Source organism: Protopterus annectens, chromosome 7.part0 (assembly GCF_019279795.1).
Source record: "Protopterus annectens isolate FY-2018-M chromosome 7.part0, PAN1.0, whole genome shotgun sequence".
Lineage (NCBI taxonomy): Eukaryota > Metazoa > Chordata > Ceratodontiformes > Protopteridae > Protopterus > Protopterus annectens.
In genome coordinates this window covers 1,149,555,237-1,149,578,258 of record NC_056739.1, presented here as the reverse complement: position 1 = coordinate 1,149,578,258, position 23,022 = coordinate 1,149,555,237, and the positions used below count along the sequence as shown (strand labels likewise).

General features: G+C 41.8%; 1 protein-coding gene and 1 pseudogene across 1 annotated transcript in view; one reads left to right on the top strand and one right to left on the bottom strand.

Moving 5' to 3' along the window:
* MAP1A (microtubule associated protein 1A) overlaps positions 1 to 23,022 on the top strand; it is a 1,667,185-nt gene that overhangs the window by 1,439,101 nt on the left and 205,062 nt on the right. Inside the window, exon 5 of the mRNA XM_044077731.1 lies at positions 11,543 to 21,575. Within this exon, the coding sequence (XP_043933666.1) occupies positions 11,543 to 21,575 (10,033 nt within the window). The remainder of the gene's footprint in view (positions 1 to 11,542; positions 21,576 to 23,022) is intronic.
* LOC122807321 lies at positions 11,133 to 11,306 on the bottom strand (annotated as a pseudogene).

Genomic DNA, 23,022 nt, shown 5'->3' with positions numbered 1-23,022 from the left:
TAATTACTTCTTCTGTACTTAATGGATTACCACCTATGTGGTAATTTGTGGGCACTTTGTTTTTGCCAAAGGGGATGATTATACACTTTTTGGCATTTAGCTTGAGGCCATGGCTCTGGCACCAGTTGTCTGTTTCTATGAGGCCCTTTTGGAGGATGCTTGTGTCGGCTGGAGAGTCGATTATGGTGCCCAGTTTGCAGTCATCCGCGAACTTGGTCAGCCACAGTCCTTCCGTGTTGGCCTGTACCTCAGAAATATATACCGAACTAGAGAGGTCCCAGGACTGAGCCTTGTGGGACGCCACTTGTAACTGGTTTGGGTCTGACATGGCTCCAGCAATTCTAACCATGTGGGTTCTGTCCTTGAGCCAGTTTGCAATCCATCTAGTGACATAGGAGTTTATATTTAAGCTGGTGAGCTTATCTATAATGCCCGAGTGGGGTATTGTATCGAAGGCTTTTGCGAGGTCCAGGTAGGCTGTGTGGACCACCTTCCCCTCGTCAATGGCCTTGGTGACTGTTTCAAAGAAATCAACCAGGTTTAAGAGGCAGGATCTGCCCTTAACAAAGCCGAACTGGGTAGGATCCAGTGGTTGTAGGTCCCCAATATCTTTATTTATGAGGTCCATGATGATCTTTCCATAGCTTTGCAGCCCAAGCTAGTCAGGCTTATGGGGCGATAGTTTCCAGGATCCGTTGAGGCACCACCTTTATGGAGAGGGACCACTGTTGCTGTACGCCACTCTTTGGGCACTTATCCTGTAGTAAGGCTGAGATTGAACAGTAGTTTTATGTTTGGGTTTAGCTCTTCTTGGAGTTCATGTAGGAAGCAGCCCGGGACACCATCTGGTCCCATTGATGCTGTGTTTTTTGCTTTGGAGAGGGCGGCTCTTACCCGAGCATCTGAGATGTCAGGGGGGCAGCACTCTGCTGGGATAGATATTTGCCCTTTTGGTGGGGAGGGGGGGGAGAAGTTTGCGCTGAACCTGTCAACTAGGATGTTGGCAATGTCTGTGGGTTCGGTGTATTTTTTGTCATTTTGGACTAATTCTGAGCATGTCTGGGAATTACCACCCAGGTTCCTAACATAACTAAAGAAAGCCTTGTGATTATCCTTAGTGTCCTGTGCAATTTTTCTCTCGAAGCTGGCCTTAGACAATTTTATATGTGCCCGTAGTTTTTTGCTAATACTGATCAGTGATGCCTTCCCTTTTTGGGATTTTGCTCTATCATTTAGTAGCTTCCTTCTTCTATTGTATAGTTTGTTTATGGCTGGGGTCCACCAGACAGGATGTCTGTCTTTGGAGGATTGGGTCTTGGTTTTATTTGGGATCGCATGATCCATGCATTCCTGAAGGTGTTCATAGAATGCGTTTATAAAGGATTCTGCGGTCTGGGCCGTATTTTCCACAGGCCCGGGGGCTTTGAAGGATTCCACCTCAGTTTTGAGGAGTGTGAAATTTGCTTTAGAGAAGTTTTTCACTGTGGTTTTCTGGGCAGGGGTGGGGTCGGGATGTGAATATCCAGTGAGATTAGTTTATGGTCTGATCTTACCAGTGAGGGATACACTTCTGGTCTGGAGCATAGAGTCCCCATGTTGGTGATGATCAGGTCCAGTATGTTTTCCCCTCTTGTGGGAGTGGTAACAAGTTATTCCATAGCATTTGAGTTTATAAATTCTAGGAACCTTTGGGCTAGGGTGTTGGAGCTAGAGTAATGCTCCCAGTCTATGTTTGGATAGTTGAAGTCGCCCAATATAATGGTGTTTGCAGAGACCTTCATATTTTCCAGTGTTCTCAGGAAGGCTGAGTGGGGTTTCTGGGTTTGGGAGGGTGGTCTGTAGCAGGCTATAAACTGGAAGGCAGTTTTACCCACTGTTAGTTGCACATGGATAGTCTCTGATGCTTCGTGCTTTGCCACCAACCTGGAGGTGTGGGTATCTTTGATGAATATCGATACTCCCCCTCCTTTTGTGGTTCGGTCCAAGTTTTGGGGCCGAAAAGCATGGTATGAGGTATAACCTGGTAATGCTGGGGTGCTCTCGGGAGCCCTGAACCAGGTTTCTGTTACTGCACAGATATCGATGTTCTCCATGCTAAGGAGAGTTTTGAGTGCGTGCATCTTGAGGTTTAGACTTCTGGCGTTGAGTAGCATTACTCTTAGTTTCTTATCCCTTGTGATACCTATGGAGGTGGGTTTGTCTTTTGAGCCTTGCCTAAAAAAGGCACTATGGGGGTAGCAAGAGCCTTTGCCAATATCCGAAAGCCCAGGGGTGACAGATGCAAGCCGTCCCTAGCGAAGCATCGTGGCTTGTCGAGCATATCATCCCAAGCTGACAGGCATTGGATCCCCTTTGAATGACACCAGTACCTAAGCCAATTGTTGAAATTGATCACCTTGTCTTCATATTGTGGCATCATTCTTGGTGAGGGTAAGATGCTACTCAAGGTCAGGGTCATACCGGCATGGGCTACATGCTCAGAGTGCTCCTTTATGTCTCTTTTCATGTAGTCCAGGGAGGTACGTCTCAGGTCATTCACACCAGCATGGACAATGACTGAGTCATATTTGTACTTGCCTTGGAGTGACCTGAGTGCTTGTGTTATGTGGCGGATCCTAGCGCCTGACAGGCTGCTCACCGTGACCCTCTCCTTGTTCAGCCTGGTGAGCGGGACGTCAGTGTGCCTGATGATAGAGTCACCTATTACAAGTGTATCAGGTGTGTTGTTTAGTCTTAAGGGCTGTGACTGTTTGGCACACTGGCTTTGTGAGATATGTGTTGCATGTGTTTTGTTTTGGGGTAGCGGCTGCTTGGGTGTCTGCTTTGGAGGTCTCTGCTGCTTCAGCAGATCTTTATTTAGAGCCCCCGAGTATGTTTTTGTGTGATTATGTGTTTGGTTTGCTGTCGTGGTAGGTCTATGTGAGACTGGAATTGTAGTGAGTGTGGTTTCCTTCTCCTCCTGACTGGTTATGCCAGTACTGAGTTGAGAGAGCTTAGCCTCCAGTTTGGCTATATGGTTGCATCTCTCACATGTGTTGGAATTTGTTGGGAGGAGGAGAGGGTTGTCTGTGTACATGAGGCAGTTGTAACATTGCCTCAAGATTCCCAGATTCACCAGTTGGACCGGAGAGGAGATTGACAACTGACCTTTGGACATGCTAGAATAATATTGGGAATTCCTTAATAATTGAAAACCAGGGTCAGTGGGGAGTGAGGGTGTAGTGCTTTTAATTTTTAGTGCTGACTTATATAATTGCTTTAGTGAGCAAGTGCCAGGTAACTTAAGTGCAATGTGTTACAGGTAACTTAAATGCAAAAACGACAAACAGTAACTTTCTTTCAAGTGAAACAAGGAAATAAGTACAGTAAGCAATGCAGATATCACTAGTGATCCACAGAAGTGCTGAGAAGCCATGTATTAGGTGGAATTAGCGTTCCAGGGAAATAACAAGCAAACAAACAACAAGCATATAAACAAAGCTAGATTCAACAGGCCTGGATCTAGTCTATGCTACAGCAAACAAGGTGTACCAATTTCAGTAAGATACAGTTCAAATATTCAGGCACTATAAACCTTTAACCAGAAATTCCCAGCTCAGAAGGGCAGAGTCCAGCCTCTTCTCCCACAAGAGACAGACTACAAACCTTCTTAATGTAAAATAACTGGCCTGAAGCCCAAGTGCTTAAACCAGAACTAATACACTTTAAGAATAACAGACACTGGGCTCTCAATCAGCAGTTCCCAACTTAGAAGGATGAAAGCTACCTGTCCTGCCACCACAGTGCATGCCACAAACCTTCCTAATGTAAAACAACTGGTCTGAAGCCCAAGTGCTTAATCCAAAACACTTAGAATGATAGCTACACTTTAATCAAGTTACTACCAAGCAGTAATAAATACAATTAAATACTTTAGAGAATGCCTGGATTAGTGCTCAAGTTACACAAACAAAGCTAGATCCAGCAGGCCCGAATCCAGTCTATGCCACAGCAAACAAGGCGCACCAACTTCAGTAAGAAGCAGTTCAGATATGCATGCACTATAAGCCTTCAACAAGAAATTCCCAGCTCAGAAGGGCAGAGTCCAGCCTCTCCTCCCACAAGAGTGCAGACCACAAACCCTCTTAATGTAAAATAACTGGCCTGAAAGCCCAAGTGCTTAAACCAGAATTAATACACTTAGAATAACAGACACTGAGCCCTCAATCAGCAGTTCCCAACCTAGAAGGATGTAAGCTACTTGTTCTGCCATTACAGTGCAGACCACAAACCCTCTCAGTGCAAAACAACTGGTCCAAAGCCCAAGTGTTTAAACCAAAAGGCTTAGAATGAGTTACACCAAGCAGTAATAAATACAATTGAGTACTTTTAAGATGATGCAAAAGTAAAAGGTAGAAACACAAGTACAGTAAAAGCAGATGAAAATTTTTTTTTTTTTTTCAGTAAATCCTCACCTTAGTGCTGAACATTGCCGACTGGGTCAGTGAGACTACTCTTATCCCTTCTGCTGCTAATGAACCACATGGCTTCCACAACATGGCAGTTCCAAGTTACAGGAGCTGATCCTTTGGGGCTGCATTCAGGAATCCACTCCTCTAAATTATAGAATTGGCCGTCTTTGTAGTTATTTGGCAGGATTCTGTTTGGAATATGTTGTGCTGTTTTGGAAAACACATTGTAAGGACTTATATGATATAGAGGTATTTCATAAGAAGCCAGAAAAACACGAGGTCAGACCCACAACATAAGCTGTATAAAGAGAAACTAGAGTTCTTGGAGAAAAGAGTGATAAAAACATTTAAGTGCATGATGAGTCCAGGTGATTTGCATATTATCAGCAGTAGATCTGCATAAACATTTGAGGATACAATTTGAACATACAGAGAGAGCTCACCAGAGGGATAAAAAAACGTTATTTTACAGAAGAGGTAAAATTATTGTAACAGTCTTCCTGAAGGGCATAAGTGATGCCATACTGGGGCATGCTGGGGCATATACCCCAGCTGTGAAAAACTAAAAAATAATAAAAAGAGTTTTTTTCTGCAATAGTAATAGGACATGGGTGGCCAACCCAGGTCCTGTTAGTATGCAGTCTAAGCATATGTGCTAAGGGCAAATGATCACAGCACAGTCTGAGTCAGCAATCTCTAGTAATGAATGAGTATGACTAGAGTCTACAGGGAACTATTTAGTCTGAGTGCCTGTAATCAGTTGCACACAATTTCCCAGCAATTTCTAATCAGGGTAGTCATATGTTTGGAGACTGCTGGGGATTACAGTGATCCCTTTCCAGGTAAGATTTTTTTTTCACTTCTGTCAGGAAGCCAAATGAAAGTCCAGTAGAATATTTTTCCCTCTCTCTCATTTTTTTTTACTCTGGTCAAATTGGGGAGGGCCTATATACCTTTAAACTTTACTCAAGAATTCTGGATATAACAAAAAGTAATGTGGGAAAATCAGGAACAGATGTTCATCGTGCATACAGCTGCAGTCATAACAGATGGGATTTCCTGCCGTCAGGCGGGTCCTCGGTCGGCCGAATTCCAAAGTCTAGGTCCGGCGTCGGTTGTCGTCGCTTCATCCCTGACGTCAGTGTGACAGGGGTATAAAAGAACCAGCCGATGCCATTTTCTCCAGTCTTTCTTGCCGCGTGGTGCCTGAAGCAGAAGCAGATCGCAAGTGCCGGTTGGCCAGCTCCTGAGATTACAAATATTTTGCAACCGAAGTCTTCTTGAAAGCTAAGTACCCCGTTGGGGAAACTTTTCATGCCTCAGACCGATGTCAGACAAAGTTAATAATTGCATTTCATGTGGGAAGCAAATACCGCATAAGGATTTTCATTCTCTCTGCATTCCTTGCTTAGGCCCAGACCACGAAGTCTTGGCCTGTTGTTTTTGTGCTACATTCAACAGACGCACCATTAAGCATCGGGTGGAGTTCGCCCAACACTATTTTGGCAAAAAATTTAATTACATTATGTCGTCGGATACTCCGACTCCAGTTTTGAGTAAAAGACGCAAAGATAAGGACCGACATACGAGGTCCGCGGCCTCTACCGACACCACACCAAAGCTGACCACAGGTGGTCCAGTTCTCAGTGAGGCGCCTACGCAGCCCCTGACTACCGACGACACTTCATTGGCGGTGTCTACTGTGCCCGAGGTCGCAGGCTCCTCGGCCCACACCCCGACTACAGATACCGAAGCCACTCTTGGCAGTGAAACTCAGAGTTTAGACAGGTCTGCCACCTCTCAAGGTGTCTTCAGGCCTTCCTCTTCTTTTTCCATCAAGGCTTTCACTAAGTCTAAAGCAGCCATGCATACTAAAAGACAAGCTCCACAGGGCCCTTCTCAAGGCTCCATGCCTAAAAAGCAGATGCTCAAAATGGCTGAGGATTTGATTACTCTTATCAGGGGTTCTCAACCACCCCCCCCCCAGACAAAAGGCCCACAGTGGAGGAAGAATCCCCCTCCTCGGACCAGGCCTCCATTATTTCAGAACATCCCCTTTTGAAGATTCTGATGTGGAGAAGTCCATTCCCTCTGTCTCCCCCCCTGAGGATTACTCTTTTGGGGAAACCTTGCATACCTTGAGGGAACACTTCCACTGGGAAGGCCAAGAGTACTCAGACTCCAGGAAAAGGCTTAGGGATTTTCTCTTGCTCCCTCAGCACAGGCCTCTGGCTATACCTCCTGTCTTAGACATTCTAGATGATATGTATTCGGAGGCCTGCCTTAACCCAGACTCTTTACCGCCAGCCCCAGTTAAGCCTGACAGGTATCACCGGGTTCCTGACTCACACCAATTCCTATACAAAAGCCATGCAGCTGACCCAGAAACTATCTCACAGGGCCCCAAGGGAATTAAGGCCTCCACTGCTAAAAATCCATTACTTTCAGAGAGGGATTCCAGAGCTTTAGAAAGGTGGGGGGAAAAGGTATACACCTCGGCCACCTTAACCATGAGGGCATTAAACTGCCAGTTCCATATGTTAAAGTACCAACAGTTTCTGTTATCACAGTTGAGAAGCAGACTGTCACAACCTGAACAACCAGACTTGAAGGAGTTGCAGGATTTGATACATAGTGCAGAACAAGTGGGTAAACATACCTTGCAATGTGGTTTTGATGCTTTAGAGGCTTCATGTAAAACTGCTGTTACAGGATCAGTCATACGTAGACATGCCTGGCTCAAAGAGCAAACCTTACCAGATCATGTCAAAGCTAAATTACTAGATGCCCCTCTGCAAAAGGATGTATTATTTGGTGTTAAGCTGAGGAGGTATTAAAGAAAATGGAGGAAAAGGCTAAATCAATGCAAACAGTGAAAGATTTCCTACAGGTACAACCACCACGTTTCAGTAGAAATTGGCCTTCCAAAAATTGGTCCTTTCCAGCCACGGACAGACCCCAAAGAGGTAGATACAGGCACCTGAGGGGCAGAGGGCAATCTCAAGGATCGTTTAGAGGCAGACAATGGCAAGCACCTACACAAAGAGGTGGTGAGGATATTTCACAGCCATTCAGAAAGCAGACTCAATGACTTTCCCCTTTGCATGCCAAGCAAGGCTCAAATGGCAGCGCCTTTAGGCGGAAAACTGGCATTATTTTCGAAAAATTGGCATATTGTCACAAAAGACAAATGGATCCTGGACATTATAGACAGAGGCTACAGATTCCATTTTCACACCCTTCCAAAAATGAGAGGCATGCCAAACCTGCCACACAATCAAAGGGCAGAGGCACAAAAGCAAATTTCAGATCTCATGGACATGAAAGCTATTCAAGAGGTACCTACACAAGAACAAGGTCAAGGTTTTTACTCCAGACTATTCCTGGTACCAAGGAAGGGAAAAGATTGGAGACCTATTTTGGACCTATCCATCCTAAACACATTTTTACTCGTGCCAAAATTCAAGATGCTCACATTACAGCAGCTTCTTCCCATGCTGGGCAAGGAGTCTTGGTTGGTAACATTGGACCTCAAGGAGGCATACCTGCATGTCCCAATCAGACAAGATTGCAGAAGATACCTCAGATTTCTTGCAGGTTCAACTCATTATCAATTCTCTGCATTGCCCTTTGGCTTATCTACTGCGCCCGGAGTATTCACGAAATGCCTGGCATCAGTAATTGCCTACTGCAGACTTCAAGGGATACAAATATACCCATATTTGGATGACTGCCTGATCCAAGTGGACAGCAAGCACATACTTTTGAAACATCTGGCTTTTGTAATAATGTTGTTGAATTCTCTGGGATACACCGTCAACAAAAAGAAATCAAGGCTAATACCCTCTCAAGCAATAATTTTCCTGGGTGCCAACTTGGACACAAACACCCAGATGGCCTACCTCACGCCAGAGAAACAGGGGCAACTAACTCAATACTTCAGAAAACTAGCAAATTTCACCAGGCTGACTGCAAGGAAAATCCTGCAGGCTCTGGGATTCATGGCATCTTGCATCCTACTAATCCCATGTGCAAAGCTGCATATGAGGAAACTTCAGTGGTACCTGAAAAACTTATGGTCTCAACACAGCCACAGTTTGGAAACAATAATACCACTGATTCCATGTCTTCAAAAGGAATTTCTGTGGTGGGCTCAAGCATGCCAAAGAAACACAGGTCTCCCATTCTGCAAACCTCAAGCAAATCAAGTCATCAGAACAGACGCCTCGAACTACGCCTGGGGGGCGCAAATGACAGATCGGTGCATTCAGGGCAAATGGTCCCAAAAAGAAAAGCACCTACACATCAATCAAAAGGAAATGCTAGCAGTAGTAAATGCTATTATAGCTTTCAAAAACCTTCTGCATCCAGGTCAGCTATTGATAAGGACGGACAACACCACAGTAATGTGGTACATAAACAAACAGGGAGGAACCCATTCATACCCACTATGCAGGTTGGCCATGTCTCTTTGGAACATGGCTCTGGAATTACAAATCGAACTGCAAGCACAGTACTTGCCAGGCAAGGAAAACACGCTGGCAGACAACCTAAGCAGAAATATGACAGATCCACACGAATGGAAGTTGCATCCTCAAGTTTTTACAGAGGTAATTCAAGCATGGGGAAGGCCAGACATAGATCTCTTTGCCTCCCACAGAAATCACCAATTGGAAAAATTCTGCTCAAGGACCTTTTATCCACAGGCCTGGAGAGTGGACGCACTCTCTTTCAGTTGGGCAGCAATGACAGTTTATGCCTTTCCACCTCTTCCTCTGCTGCCCAAAGTTCTATTAAAAACCAGAGCAGACAGACCAAAGATGATACTCATTGCTCTGGACTGGCCAAGACAACACTGGTACCCACTCCTGAGGAGCCTGACGCATTCTCCACCGTGGACCCTACCACTAATGCCTCTTCTTCTGACTCAACACAACTTCAAAACTCTTCACAGTCAGCTGAAAACACTCAATCTAGCCGCATGGAAGATTCCTTAACCTCACAACAGACCCTACTCTCCAAGGAGGTGAAGGATGTCATTTTGGAGGCCAGAAGGCCTTCTACTAGAAAAGTTTACTCCGCAAAATGGAAACGGTTTTGTGTCTGGAATGAGGAAAAAGGGTCAGAATCCTGGAATACTGAATTAACCTCAAATATTACAGTATCTAGCTGGGATGCTAAACAGCGGACTTTCATTCTCCTCCATCAAAATCCATGCCTCAGCCATTTCTGCAGAGTACAACACTGATCCTCCTTTATTCTTTCACCCCCTCTTAAGACAGTTCCTCAGAGGGGCTAAGAATATAAAACCCCCAAGGAAACAACCAGTACCTGCTTGGGATCTCAATTTCATTCTAGAAAAACTGACCTTGCCTCCTTTTGAGCCAGATGCCTCAACAGAGCTGCAATATTTGTCCTGGAAAACAGCCTTCCTTCTGGCTATCACCTCAGCTCGCAGGGTATCGGAACTACAAGCCCTCATGGCTGTGCAGCCTTTCATTATTTTCCATCAGGACAGAGTTTCCTTATGAACCAATCTGTCCTTTATGCCAAAGGTAGTATCCAGGGTAGCTTTGAATCAGACTATCCACTTACCTACCTTTTACCCTAATCCTCAAAACAAAGGGGAGAGACTACTACATTCCTTGGACATCCACAGACAGCTGCATTATTATTTGGACAGAACAAAGCCTTTCAGAAAATCAGAGCAACTCTTTGTGCCCTATGCTACAGGAGCTCAAGGGAAGCCAATTTCCAAACAGACAATCTCAAAATGGATAGCCCACTGCATATGCTTTTGTTACTCTTTTCATGGTAAAACTGTACCTGCAGGCATCGGATCTCACTCCACAAGGGCCACAGCTACCTCTACAGCTTTCCACAGGGGGGTTGCTACCAAAGATATTTTGGAAGCAGCCACTTGGAGTTCTGTGCATACCTTCTCCAAGCACTATCACCTACCATTATACTCCAAATCTAGAGCAGGCTTTGCCACTGCAGTCTTGCAGGGCATCCTGGCTCCTCCTAGTTCCACCTAGTGCCTACCACCCCTTTTTTAGCTTTGGGATTCTACCCATTTGTTATGACTGCAGCTGTATGCACGATGAACATAGTACAGTTTTGTACCTACCATAAATGTAGATGTTCGAGTGCTAATACAGCTGCAGTCCAGGTTTCCCTCCCTCCCTCCTTCCCCTCTTGGGACAGGCCTAATGGCTAACACCTCCTCATACATCCTGATTGGGGTATTCATTTATGGTGTATTTGCTTGCAACTACTGCTTTTTGATTATATTGCATTGCATTATTACGTAAATGTATGTATTGCCTTCCTTCTGGGGGCACCTGACATCTGGGGCAAGAAAAACTGAAGAAAATGGCGTCGGCTGGTTCTTTTATAACCCTGTCGCACTGACGTCAGGGATGAAGCGACAACAACTGACGCCAGACCTAGACTTTGGAATTCGGCCGACCGAGGACACGCCTGACGGCAGGAAAACCCATCTGTTATGACTGCAGCTGTATTAGCACTCGAACATCTACATTTATGGTAGGTACAAAACTGTACTTTTTTAAACATTGCTGTAATTTGCTTAAAAAGTTAATAGATGTTTTTTGCATCAACATGCATTTTCAAAAGAATAAGAATAACTCAGATGCCATGATATAATTTAGAAAGTACTATACTTTTTTAATTTGTAAATAATGCATTATAAATCTGAATTTACTTTCAGCAAACTGATGGGCATTTAGCAAGCCAGGCTTCTTACCAGGTAAATTGCTGCCCTTTCCTGGGTATGTGCTCTAGCTAACAATGATACTACACTTGATCTTAGCCAAAAGGCCGAGAAGCGAATATGCAAAAGCATAACCATCCTGTTCTTTTGTCACTGAACTTCTCCTTTGTGTATCAGACAGCATGCTTTTCTGTGTTTTTCTGTCTGTTATACCTTTTAGAATGAAGAAACTGATTTCTAAACACAAAACACATTGCCTATGCTTATGTGAAAGTGATTATTGTGTATTTTCCAGACATGTATAGCAATGTGACAAGAGAATGAAAAATTAGTGATTATTTCTGTTTTCTTTCAGATTGTTCAGCACTTAAGCAACACTGTCCCAGGACACAAGATATTCCTTACAGTTTCCTGCTTTGGAGAAGGAGACTGGAGCAGAATAGGACAATATAGTTTCCAAGATTTTGACGTTAAACTGAACCCTGATCCTGTACTTCCAGAAATGGATGGGATCTCGGAGTTCACCGAATATGTCTCTGAAACAGTGGATATTCCATCTCCTTTTGACCTTCTGGAACCACCAACATCTGGTGGTTTTTTAAAACTTTCTAAACCATGCTGCTATATATTTCCTGGTGGAAGAGGAGACTCTGCTCTTTTTGCAGTTAATGGATTTAACATTCTAGTTGATGGTGGCTCAGACAGGAAGTCATGCTTTTGGAAACTTGTACGGCATTTGGATAGGATTGACTCCATCCTCCTTACCCACATAGGAGCTGACAATCTACCTGGCATAAATGGCTTGCTTCAACGAAAATTAGCTGAACAAGATGAAGAACAGTCCCAGAGTTCAACCAGTTACAGTGACTGGATGAAGAACTTGATTTCTCCAGAGCTTGGAGTTGTTTTCTTTAATGTCCCAGAGAAGCTGAAGATGCCTGAATCTAACATGAAAGTGAAGAAAAGTATTGAAGAAGCTTGTTTAGCACTTCACTATTTAAATAAGCTAAACGTCAAGTCAGAACCACTCTACAGGGTGGTCAGTAACACTATTGAACCACTTACGTTATTTCACAAGATGGGTGTCGGTAGGTTGGACATGTATGTTCTCAATCCAGTCAAGGACAGCAAGGAAATGCAGTTTTTGATGCAGAAATGGGCTGGAAACAGCAAAGCAAAAACTGGCATAATTTTGCCCAATGGAAAAGAAGCTGAAATTTCTGTTCCTTATTTGACATCTATTACAGCTTTAGTGGTATGGCTTCCTGCTAGCCCAACAGAAAAGATTGTGCGGGTTTTATTTCCTGGAAATGCTCCACAGAATAAAATTTTAGAAGGACTTGAAAAGCTAAAACATTTAGACTTTCTTAGATATCCAGTGGCTACACAGAAAGACATTGCCGCAGGTGTTCCACCACCAGTTTTGAAACAGACAAAAATAAGACAGAGAACTGACAGTAAAGAAAGCCTGAAATCATCTCCAAAGCCCCAGATGACTAAACCAGTAAAAAAGGAAGAAGCACATGAAGAGATTAGTAAGGAAGTTAAATTAGAACCAATCAAGGATAAACTTGAAAAGAAAGAAGAAAAGAAAGTGAAAGAACCTATAGAAAAAATAGCAGAAAAAACTGTAAAAACAGAAAAACCCAAACAAGAAGCAGAAGTTATAAAAGTGGAAAAGAAAAAAACATTGAAAGAGAAAATGATTAAAAAGCCTACAAAAGAGAAAGTTTTTAAAATGGAAGAGAAAAAAGAAAAGAAAGAAATTAAAAAGGAAAAGAAAGACATCAAGAAAGAAGAAATAAAAAAGGAAGAGAAAAAAGAGTCCAAAAAGGAAGAAAAGAAGAAAGAATTTAAACCAGATGTAAAGAAAATTTCTAAGTCTGATTTAAAACCATTCACACCAGAAGTAAGAAAAACACTCCACAAGGCAAAGGTACCAAGCAAAGTAAAAACAGCAAAGCATAAACCTGAAAAAGAAATTCAGCCAGAAATGAAACAACCAGTGGAAGTTGAACTGGAACGCACTCAGACTGCTGCAGAACAAATTGATGTGGCAGATAACAGATCCATTGTATCATCTCCTGAGGATCTTACTAAAGACTTTGAAGAATTAAAGGAAGAGAAAGAAACAACAACAGAACATCCACAGGAAGTTGCTTTCCCAAATGAAATTGAGAAGCCTGAAGCCATTGAAAAAGAGCCTGTTGAAGGGATAGTTGTACAAAGCACCCTAGAAAGAGATGTAATAAGTCAAGTGATTTCAGACTCTGATATTCCTGTTGTATCTCGTATTGAAGGAGTCCCTGGCACAAATGTTTCTGAACAACAAGTACTTTGCATGATGAAAACAGATGAGTTTAATGAGAACTTTGAAAAAGAAGTCACTACTATGGAAGAACATTATGACTTAAAGAAGAGAGAAAAACAAGGTGCACAAGAGGAAGTTGATGAAACTGTGAAAGAGGAGCCCAGAGAGGTAGCTCAGGAGGAGATGCATCCTGCCCATCATGTAGCAGAACATGAAGACATAGAGTATGGCATACAGCAAGGTGAAAAACTGCATGATCAGCTGGAATCTGAACAGACGGATAAAAAGTATGAGGAAGAGGAAATGGAGAAGTGTGAAAGGTACATTGAGGAAATGGAAAGAGGAGAGGAAGTAGAAACAAGAGAAGAGGTAATAGAGAAGGCAGAAGTGGAAGAAACTGAAGAGCAATATACAAAGGATAAAGAACAAGTGGAGAAAGAAAAAAATGATGAAAAGAACTTAGAAGTGTGTGAAAGACACAGGATAGAGATTGAAGAAGTTGTTTGTAAACCCAAGGAAGAAAAAGAGGAATTACCTATTCAACTTCATGAGAGTGAAGTTGTTGCAATGAGGGAGGAACAACATATGACACAGGATGCTACTACAGCAGAACACATTTCATATATACAGGATGAAACTATTCCTGGCTATTCTGAGACTGAACAGACTATATCTGATGAAGAAATACATGAGGAGCAGGAAGAAAGAATTCCTCATCTCAGATATGATGTTGGTGCATATGATATCTCAGTGCCAGATCATACTGAATCATTTGATGCTATTCATGGCATGAAGGAAATTAAGGCTGAAATGGCTTTGAAGAGTAGTGTAGGCCAGGAGCCTGGAATTGTCATTTACTCTACAAATATTGTTGCTGCACCACTGGCAGAAGAGGAGCATATTTCATCTGCAACATCCATTACTGAGTGTGACAAACTTTCATCTTTTGCAACTTCTGTAGCAGAAGACCAGTCAGTAGCATCTGTCACAGCCCCACAGACTGAAGAAACAGGCAGAAGCTCTTTAATACTAGATACTGTGAATAGCTTGGCTTCATCCCGAACTGAGATAACTCAAGGTAGGGACTATCTTCCTTCAGCGGGCACAATATCACCAACATCTTCATTAGAAGAAGATAAATGTTTTAAGTCTCCCCCATGTGATGACTTCCAGTTGATGGCAGAGGGTGAAAGCAAAGCTGAGACCAAGAAGGACCAGCATGTGGAGGAAGAGGAGGAGGAAGAAGACGAGGAGGAAGAAGATCAGACACCAAATGTTGAGATGCCTCAGAAGTTTGTAGGATCTGGAGGTATTTTACTTTTCCCAGAACAAGAAGCTCATTCTGATCAGACGTCTCAGGAAATATTTAAAAACAAGGAGGAGGATAGCATTTTACGACTACCTACAGAAGAAGTTAAGTTGTGTATGTTAGAGCCAAATTTTATAGAAGAGAAAGAGAGATGTTTAAGCCCAGATGACAGCACAGTTAAACTAGAATCGTCTACACATTCAGGTACCACTAGTGCTGGGCATACACCTTTTCATCAGTCACCTGCAGATGAAAAACCTAAACTAGATCTAACTGGGGAAGTTGAAAAATCAGTAGTAGCAGTGGAGGACATGTTAGAATCACAAGATATAAATCTTGAAGTGCAGTCATTATCTATTACTAAACAAGAACCAGTTTTGGAATCTGAACTATATGAAAAATCTGAGCTACTCGAAAGAAAACCATTTTCTTCTTTTGATGAAATACCTTGCAAAGTTGATTCTGTGAAAGAACCAGTTACAAGAGATGCACCAAAGGAGACAGAATCAGTAATGGATACAAAAGAACCAGTTTTGAGAGATTTACCCAAGGAGTCAGAACCACTGATAGATACAAAAGAAATCATTTTGAGAGATTTACCCAAGGAGACAGAATCAGTGATAGATACAAAAGAACCAGTTTTGAGAGATTTACCCAAGGAGACACAGCCAGTGATAGATGCAAAAGAACTCATTTTGAGAGATTTACCCAAGGAAACAGCATCAGTAGTGGATACTAAAGAACCAGTTTTAAGAGATTTACCCAAGGGGACAGAATCAGTAATGGATACTAAAGAACCAGTTTTGAGAGATTTGCCCAAGGAGACAGAATCAGTAATGGATACTAAAGAATCAGTTTTAAGAGATTTACCCAAGGAGACAGAGTCAGCAATGGATACTAAAGAACCAGTTTTGAAAGATTTACCCAAGGAAACAGAATCAGTAATGGATACTAAAGAACCAGTTTTGAGAGATTTACCCAAAGAGACAGAATCAGTAATGGATACTAAAGAACCAGTTTTGAAAGATTTACCCAAGGAAACAGAATCAGTAATGGATACTGAAGAGCCAGTTTTGAAAGATTTACCCAAGGAAACAGAATCAGTAATGGATACTAAAGAGCCAGTTTTGAGAGGTTTACCAAAGGAGACAGAATCAGTAATGGATACTAAAGAAACAGTTTTCAGAGATGTACTCAAGGAAATGGATTTAGTAATGGATACTAAAGAACCAGTTTTCAGAGATGCACCTAAGGAGACAGAATCAGTAATGGATGCTAACTATGTTAAGGAGGGATTTGTCCATGACCATGAAACAGAAATTGCTTACACAGATCTTACATACACCAAAGCTGAGTTTGTACCAGATACTGGCAAGGATCATTCTCCTACTTGTCAAGTTGATGATGTAGTTCTGATAAAAGAACCAGCATCACTTAACAAGGAAGATTTGATTCTGGAAAAAGAGTCTTTTATTGAGGAGGAAGTAACACTGAGTAAAGATCTCTGTCAACAGGAAACAAAGGCCACTTCTCAGGAGGTACAGCTCATGAAAGGAGTAATGACAGCAGGTGAAAGTGACTTCTATTCCGAAGAACATAAAACACAAAAGGAGCATCTTTTCTCTGAAATGGATAAAGACATTTGTGAAAAAGAACTACCAGAGAAGAAATTAAGGTTTTCTGAAGATGAAAAAGAGAAAGAAATTAAAGAAGGAAGACGTAAATATATAGAAGAGCGTGAGGGGGGTTTCTTAGATGAAGAATCCTTTCATGAGGACACAACTATGCTTTCCAGAAAAGAAGGTGATCTGCATAGTGAAACTGATGTTCCTAAGGAAATTGCTGTAGAGAAAGAAAAGTGTGCTTCAAAGACTGAATTTATCATCTTTCAAGAAAAATTGATGAATGAAGAAAAAATGCCCAGTGAATGGTATACTGAGGAAGTAGCACTACCCAAAGAAGAGACCATTTGCACTAAACTAAAGACAGAAATAGAAGAAAAAATCTCATTGATAACTGCTGAAGAATTACCGTGGGAAGCAAGTAAGGGCTCAGAGTTTCCTTGTAGTACAGAAGTTCATGACAGCTCTGCTGTAATGCTTGAAGCAGCCAGTTCTTTATTTCCATCATTTGTAGATAAAGTTGACTCTTTGGAGCATAAGCAGGAAGATGACCTAATAAAAGAAAATGCAAAAAATGCATCTTTAAAGGTGCCACCCCACCCTCAGTCAGATGAAATCTCACAATTAGAGCATGAGATTGACATGCGCCCTAAATTGGCATCACGTTTTGAGGACAGTAAGTCTGAAGTACATGAGGTACAGGATACATTGGCAGTGAAAGGTGAGACAGATATTTCAGAATTCATTTCAGATTTGGATTACCCTAAAAGTGCACCAGGAAAAACAGAGATATCCACTGCTTCAAGTCTAAAAGGTCCATCATCTGCAGAAGAAATGTCTTTTGTAAATATTAAATCAGATACTGATTTAACAATGGATAGTATAAAGAATGTATCTTCTGAGGTTCCCTCCAGCTATAAGGGCTCCCTAGAGAAGCATGAATTGGACACAATATCTAAGATGATGCCTGATTCAGTTATAGAAAGCAAAGGCATTGAATCTAAATTATTAGATGATCACGTAAAAGAAATACTTACAGCACTGCCTGCTAGTGTGCCCTCTCACGAAATTTCTTTACCAAAGTTTGAAACCGAGACTCCTGTAATGCAGACTTTACCTTTTTCAGATGAAGGAAAGTATATAGACTCTGAACCAATAAGTGACCGAGAAGAAGAAAGTACAGCATATACACATTCAGATGATGTGCCTAGTTCTGATTTTCATGACATCTCTCCTGAAAGGATTGAAGACATACATCCTAAGTTAAGTTCATCTGCAGCTGGCGTCAGTAAATCTGAGGATCCAAAGGAAGTGGACAGCCTAATTAAAGAAACTGGTGAAGATCTTCATTTGAAGCGCTATTCTGACCAGTTGCCTGAAAGGCGTCATACTGGTTTTGACTCCCAGTCTATTGAACCATCTTGTGTGGAAGTCGGGGAGTCTGAGGAATTTAAACAGCCAGTGCACTTTATTACAGAACTTGAGAAACTGAGTTCAAAGTCTGAACTTGTGTATGACACTGAAAGTTCTGCTGATTATGCCCACCGTATAGATAATGAAGGCCTGCCTGCATCATCAGCAGTTTGCAAATATTCTGATTTAGTATATTCAAAGGAAATTGTTGAAGAAAAAGACAAGAAGACACCTCCCTCACAAGCAGAAGTATTGGCAATGGAACCTTTATCAGCTGAATCTAAATATTTACCTGAAGAGAAACTATTCAAAGAGGATATTGATCTTTGTGCTGTAAAAGAAGTTATGTCCAGTAGGTCACCTTCTGATTTGTCTTGCTCTGAAAGTGAGCACGTATCTGTGAAAAGCAGTCTTGAGTATGCTGAGGTACCAGCAGATGACTTCACCACAAAATCAAATGAATATATGTATCCCACTGATGCAAAACAGAAATCCATGGCAGAATCAGAAGAATCCAAGTACTCATTCAAGAAAGTAGAGTATCAGCCAATGATCTACAAGATACTAGAGCCAAGCCCTTTAGACCTGTATAGCCATAGTAAAGAAACACATCACTTAACTGATGAAGGAAGACAGACTGAATTTGAACATGAAGAAAGAGAGCCCACCCCTTATCCAGATGATAAAACATTTAACTATGCAGAGATATATGGTCGGGGGCCTACTTTAACCAGCTCTCTTCAGTCCTTACCAATGAAGGAAAAAGACTCCTGGAAATTAGATAGCCCTGAAGAAGATAAACTGGACCGTGATTTTCAAGGAACAGAGAAGCAATTGCAGAAGGAAAGAATAACTTATACAGATCTAGAGCAAATGGAATCCAAATACCATTCCCCAACAAAAGAAGAAAAATCAACCCTTGAGACTATCACTGAGAAAGAACTGTCATCTCCTTGTTTCCCTGAGAGTAAGGCCGAGTCTGCAGTATTTGAATACACTAGTATTCATGGCAAGCATTCTGCTGTTGGAGAAGATGGACTGCTACATACTTCTGTAGAGCATGCAGTAACAGAGAGCACTCTTAAAGAGAAAGACACCTACATTACTGATAGTTCACAATCACTTGGCCATGTTTTACCGAAACATGACAAAGATTCTACATTTTTCACCCACCCCAGAGACGAAAGTAGCCCATTGAGCCCAATTTTATACTCTGAGGTATGCTCAGATGATAACATGGTTTCATTGAAGCAGGATTGCACATCTGTAATGTCAAAGGGACCAGACACAAACATCTGGATTTATGATGAAAAAACAGAGCTACAAGAGAAAATTCCATTTGACACAGAGTTAGAAAAGGGTGCTACCGAAAAGTCAGAAAAAGAAACCAAATACGAAGCTTGTTCAGTAGAGAAAGATCCATTTACTGCACATGAACTGTATGCACAGATGTCTCCAAATGATTCAATTTCAACACCTTCCCCAGTTTATGAGGCTTTTGATCAGAAAGATGAGCCACTGAATTATTCCAAAACCACAGCATCATTTATCCCAATGACAGATGTGGAAAAAGTGTGTGACATAGTTATGAAATCAAGTACTATCACTACTGACTATGCTGAAGTTAAAGAGAATGACAGAGATGAGATAATTGGTAGTCAAGATAAAGAGGACTTTTTCACAAAATGCATCACTGGAGTCAAATCAGAGGCAGGTATGTCACACAGACTTGAAGATAAGCATTCAGAAAAAGAAACAGAGGTAACAGGAAAAGAGTATAATGTTCAGAAGGATTATGAACATTTCTCTGGCATCAAAGATGAAAAGGAGGAAGCCTTAGATCACCTTAGAGTTGAAAAATGTGACCCTTCTTATTTAATTCATTCTACCACTGAAGAGCACATTGAAGGAATGAAGCATGTGCCTGTTGCTCAGCCAGACGCATCTTATTCTGCAGCCATATTTGAGTATTCATCATTCACAGAGCAGCGGGATTTTGCTCCAGATGCAGTACCATTTGCCGACATTGGTGCCAAGCATGAATATTTAGAGTTTTCGCAAAAGACTCATTGTGTGGAATCATCTCTTACTTGCTTTTCTCCTCTAAGTCCATTTGAAGAAGAAAAAGTGTTCCCTCCTCCTTCAACAGGAGAAGGAAAAGCTGAGATGATCTTACAAAAGGAGCATCAAGATGCTTCTGGAGCAGGTAGATCAGATGAAGCATCTTTGCTTGTAGGTCAAACAGTAGCTGAGGGGTTTTATTCACAGATGTCCTCAACATTCACAACAGGAGTGGCAGGCACTGTACTAGAGCCTACAACCAGAAGTCTGTTTGATGTATCTCCACTGATTCCAGCTGATGCAAAGCCTTACTCCAGTGAAATAGATAACTCCTCCTCTTCTGGTGACCAAACATCCACATATCTGTGTGATATGGATGACAATACATTACCCTGTAGGGTAGAATGCCATAGAAAACCTTGCTCAGAGAGAGATACTGAAATGAAAGAGGAAAAATCTGACACAAAAGAAGAACAGAGGCCTCCTTGTACTATGGTAGAAAAAGAAGAGCTATTTTCACTAGATCGTGTATCTTCTGTATCACCTCATCACGATAATCTGGTGGAATCTACTGCTAATGGGCCCACAGAAGTAAATGCATCTCCATTAACAATGCAGACAACACAGTACACAGATAAAGAGGTATTTGTTACAGCAGGTGCCAAGGACAGCAGCATATCATCAGAATGCCATTTTGCAACACCTGTAGACAGTGCAGAAAAGGAAACAGAAAAACTGTCACGACCACTGTCCCTGTCTGACCAGACACTTCAGCCTTTCTTCCCTGACACTCAGAAGGGAGTTGATTCAAGTGATCATGGTGATGCTTCTCATGAGATAGATGTCTGTTTAGGTGCCACTGGTGATTATGGACAGAAGTTCTCATCATGTGATTATAAATATAGAAAAGGAGAACTCTCACCATCATTTATCAACCCAAGCCCACATGAACTTTCAGAAGACAGTGACCGCTCTCAGGATGAAGGCCAGCCTTCTGTAAAAAGAAGGTCTCACTACACCAGTGGTGGACATGCTCATCCCACCACTGTTGAGGAAACTCCTCCAACATCTGTTAGTGAATCATTGCCTTCCCAGTCTGATTCAGATGTTCCACCAGAAACTGAAGAGTGTCCATCTATCACAGCTGATGCTGCCATGGACTCTGATGAAGAGGCAGATTTCTTGCCAGTAGACAAAGCCTCTGGAAGTTCCCATCATGCAGTTTCACGTCTTGCACACGATCCTCCTCCTGCTCCAATGCTTGACCCCCGCCCACACCCTCCCCATCCAGATGTTTGCATGGTTGACCCTGAGGTACTGCTTAATGACCAGCACATCAGCAAAGCTGAAAAGACATTGAAAAAGGATTCAAAGGACAAAACCAAAGGAACAAGAAAGCCCCTGAGCAAACCTAAGTCTGGTTCTCCTGCACGGAAGCTAGACACAAAGGGAAAACGCTCTCCAACACCTGTAAAACAGGTAGTTAATGCAGCAGATCGATCACCAAAGACCTCCTCTGTTAAAAAGAAGGATAAAGATTCAGTAGAGAAACATCCTAAACCTAGAACTCCACAAACGACACCATCTCGCACAGAGGAGAAAGATGAAATTTCAAAAAGTAGTCAAGGTACTCCAGGAAAAGGGCTAGTTAATGGCTTGAAAAGTAGTACAGGTATTTCATTTCCATTATAATTTTCTGCTTCTTTCCCAAAATGTGTGTTGTATTTATGAAAGAGAAGCATTTTGAAAATGCATTTTTTTATACAGGGCGTAACAGGAACAATTATGAATGAGTAAGACAGTGAAGTGTGCATTGTTATGTCAGGACACATATACAGAAATCAAGATAATACACATAGTTTAAACTGAATTTTTCATCAACATAGCATTGCAAACTTTAAATTTTTACAAAAAAAGTGTTACTGTACCTTTGTTACTTTGTAAGACTGCAGACATATACATTGTAAGATAAACAGTATGTCATATTAAACAAACAAAACAAATGTTGTTTTCCAATAGACAGAGTTACTTGGTTAACCACCTTATAGGTTCATAGGCTCAAAGGCGTTTACAATGCTACCCGACCACAAGGGCCTTTTTCAACCTAGCCATGAACCACAAAGGTATTTAATGTTGATAAGTACAGAAGTAGAGCATTAGCGATGTCACTTCTCAGCCTTTTGGTTAAGATCACTGTAGTATCACCCATTCAACACTTATCTAATCACAATCCTCCCACTTTATTTGCCACCTCCAGACCCTATCTTCCAATGCACTGTACCTATTTTGTCACAAGTATATAGCCATCTCTACAGCATGACATTGGTGTTATAACACACACACACACACACACACACACACACACACACACACACACACACACACACACACACACACACACACACACACACACACATATGTGCACACATGTGCTTGCTAAGTTCATCAGTTATGCACTATGACCATGACATTGCTAATATAAGTCATACCGAATGCACAAATGAAGGGAGAGCAAGGTGACTGAACTGAATAATGAGTGAATATGGTGTTACAAAACCAGCATTTTAATGCAGTATTCTTTTATGACAGGCGCTAGTAACTTTTACCTGGAGAGCTGGGATATAAAAACTGTAGAGGTTTTGAGTTGTATTGCAAGGAGTGGTGAAAGAATGGTGGCCCTAACATAACTATTACCTTATTTTTCAACCTGTTAATATTTTTGAAATTCACACAACAGCAAATAACTCATTTGTGCTTGTAAAGTAATATTTTTGTTAAACAAAGCTCCCTTCCCATGTGCTTCCCAGATATCATAGTGTTATTTACATATTTGTTCCTTTCAATGCGGTTTTATAGCAACTGTGCAGAGTTTTGTACTGTAGCAGCATGTCTCTTATTGGAATCTTGATACAACACAGTAATAATAGATGTACATACTGTTATCCTGGAAATCTAAACAAAATGGACATTGTCACTACACCTTGTATGTAACGTTTAATCACTGCTACAGTACACTAGGTACAGTTTTCCTGGCAAGTACGTCAACATATTGTCTGGCATGTAAACGCAGGGATTGAACCCTGTTCTGCAGGTACTTAGAGTACAGAAGTACAAGTCGA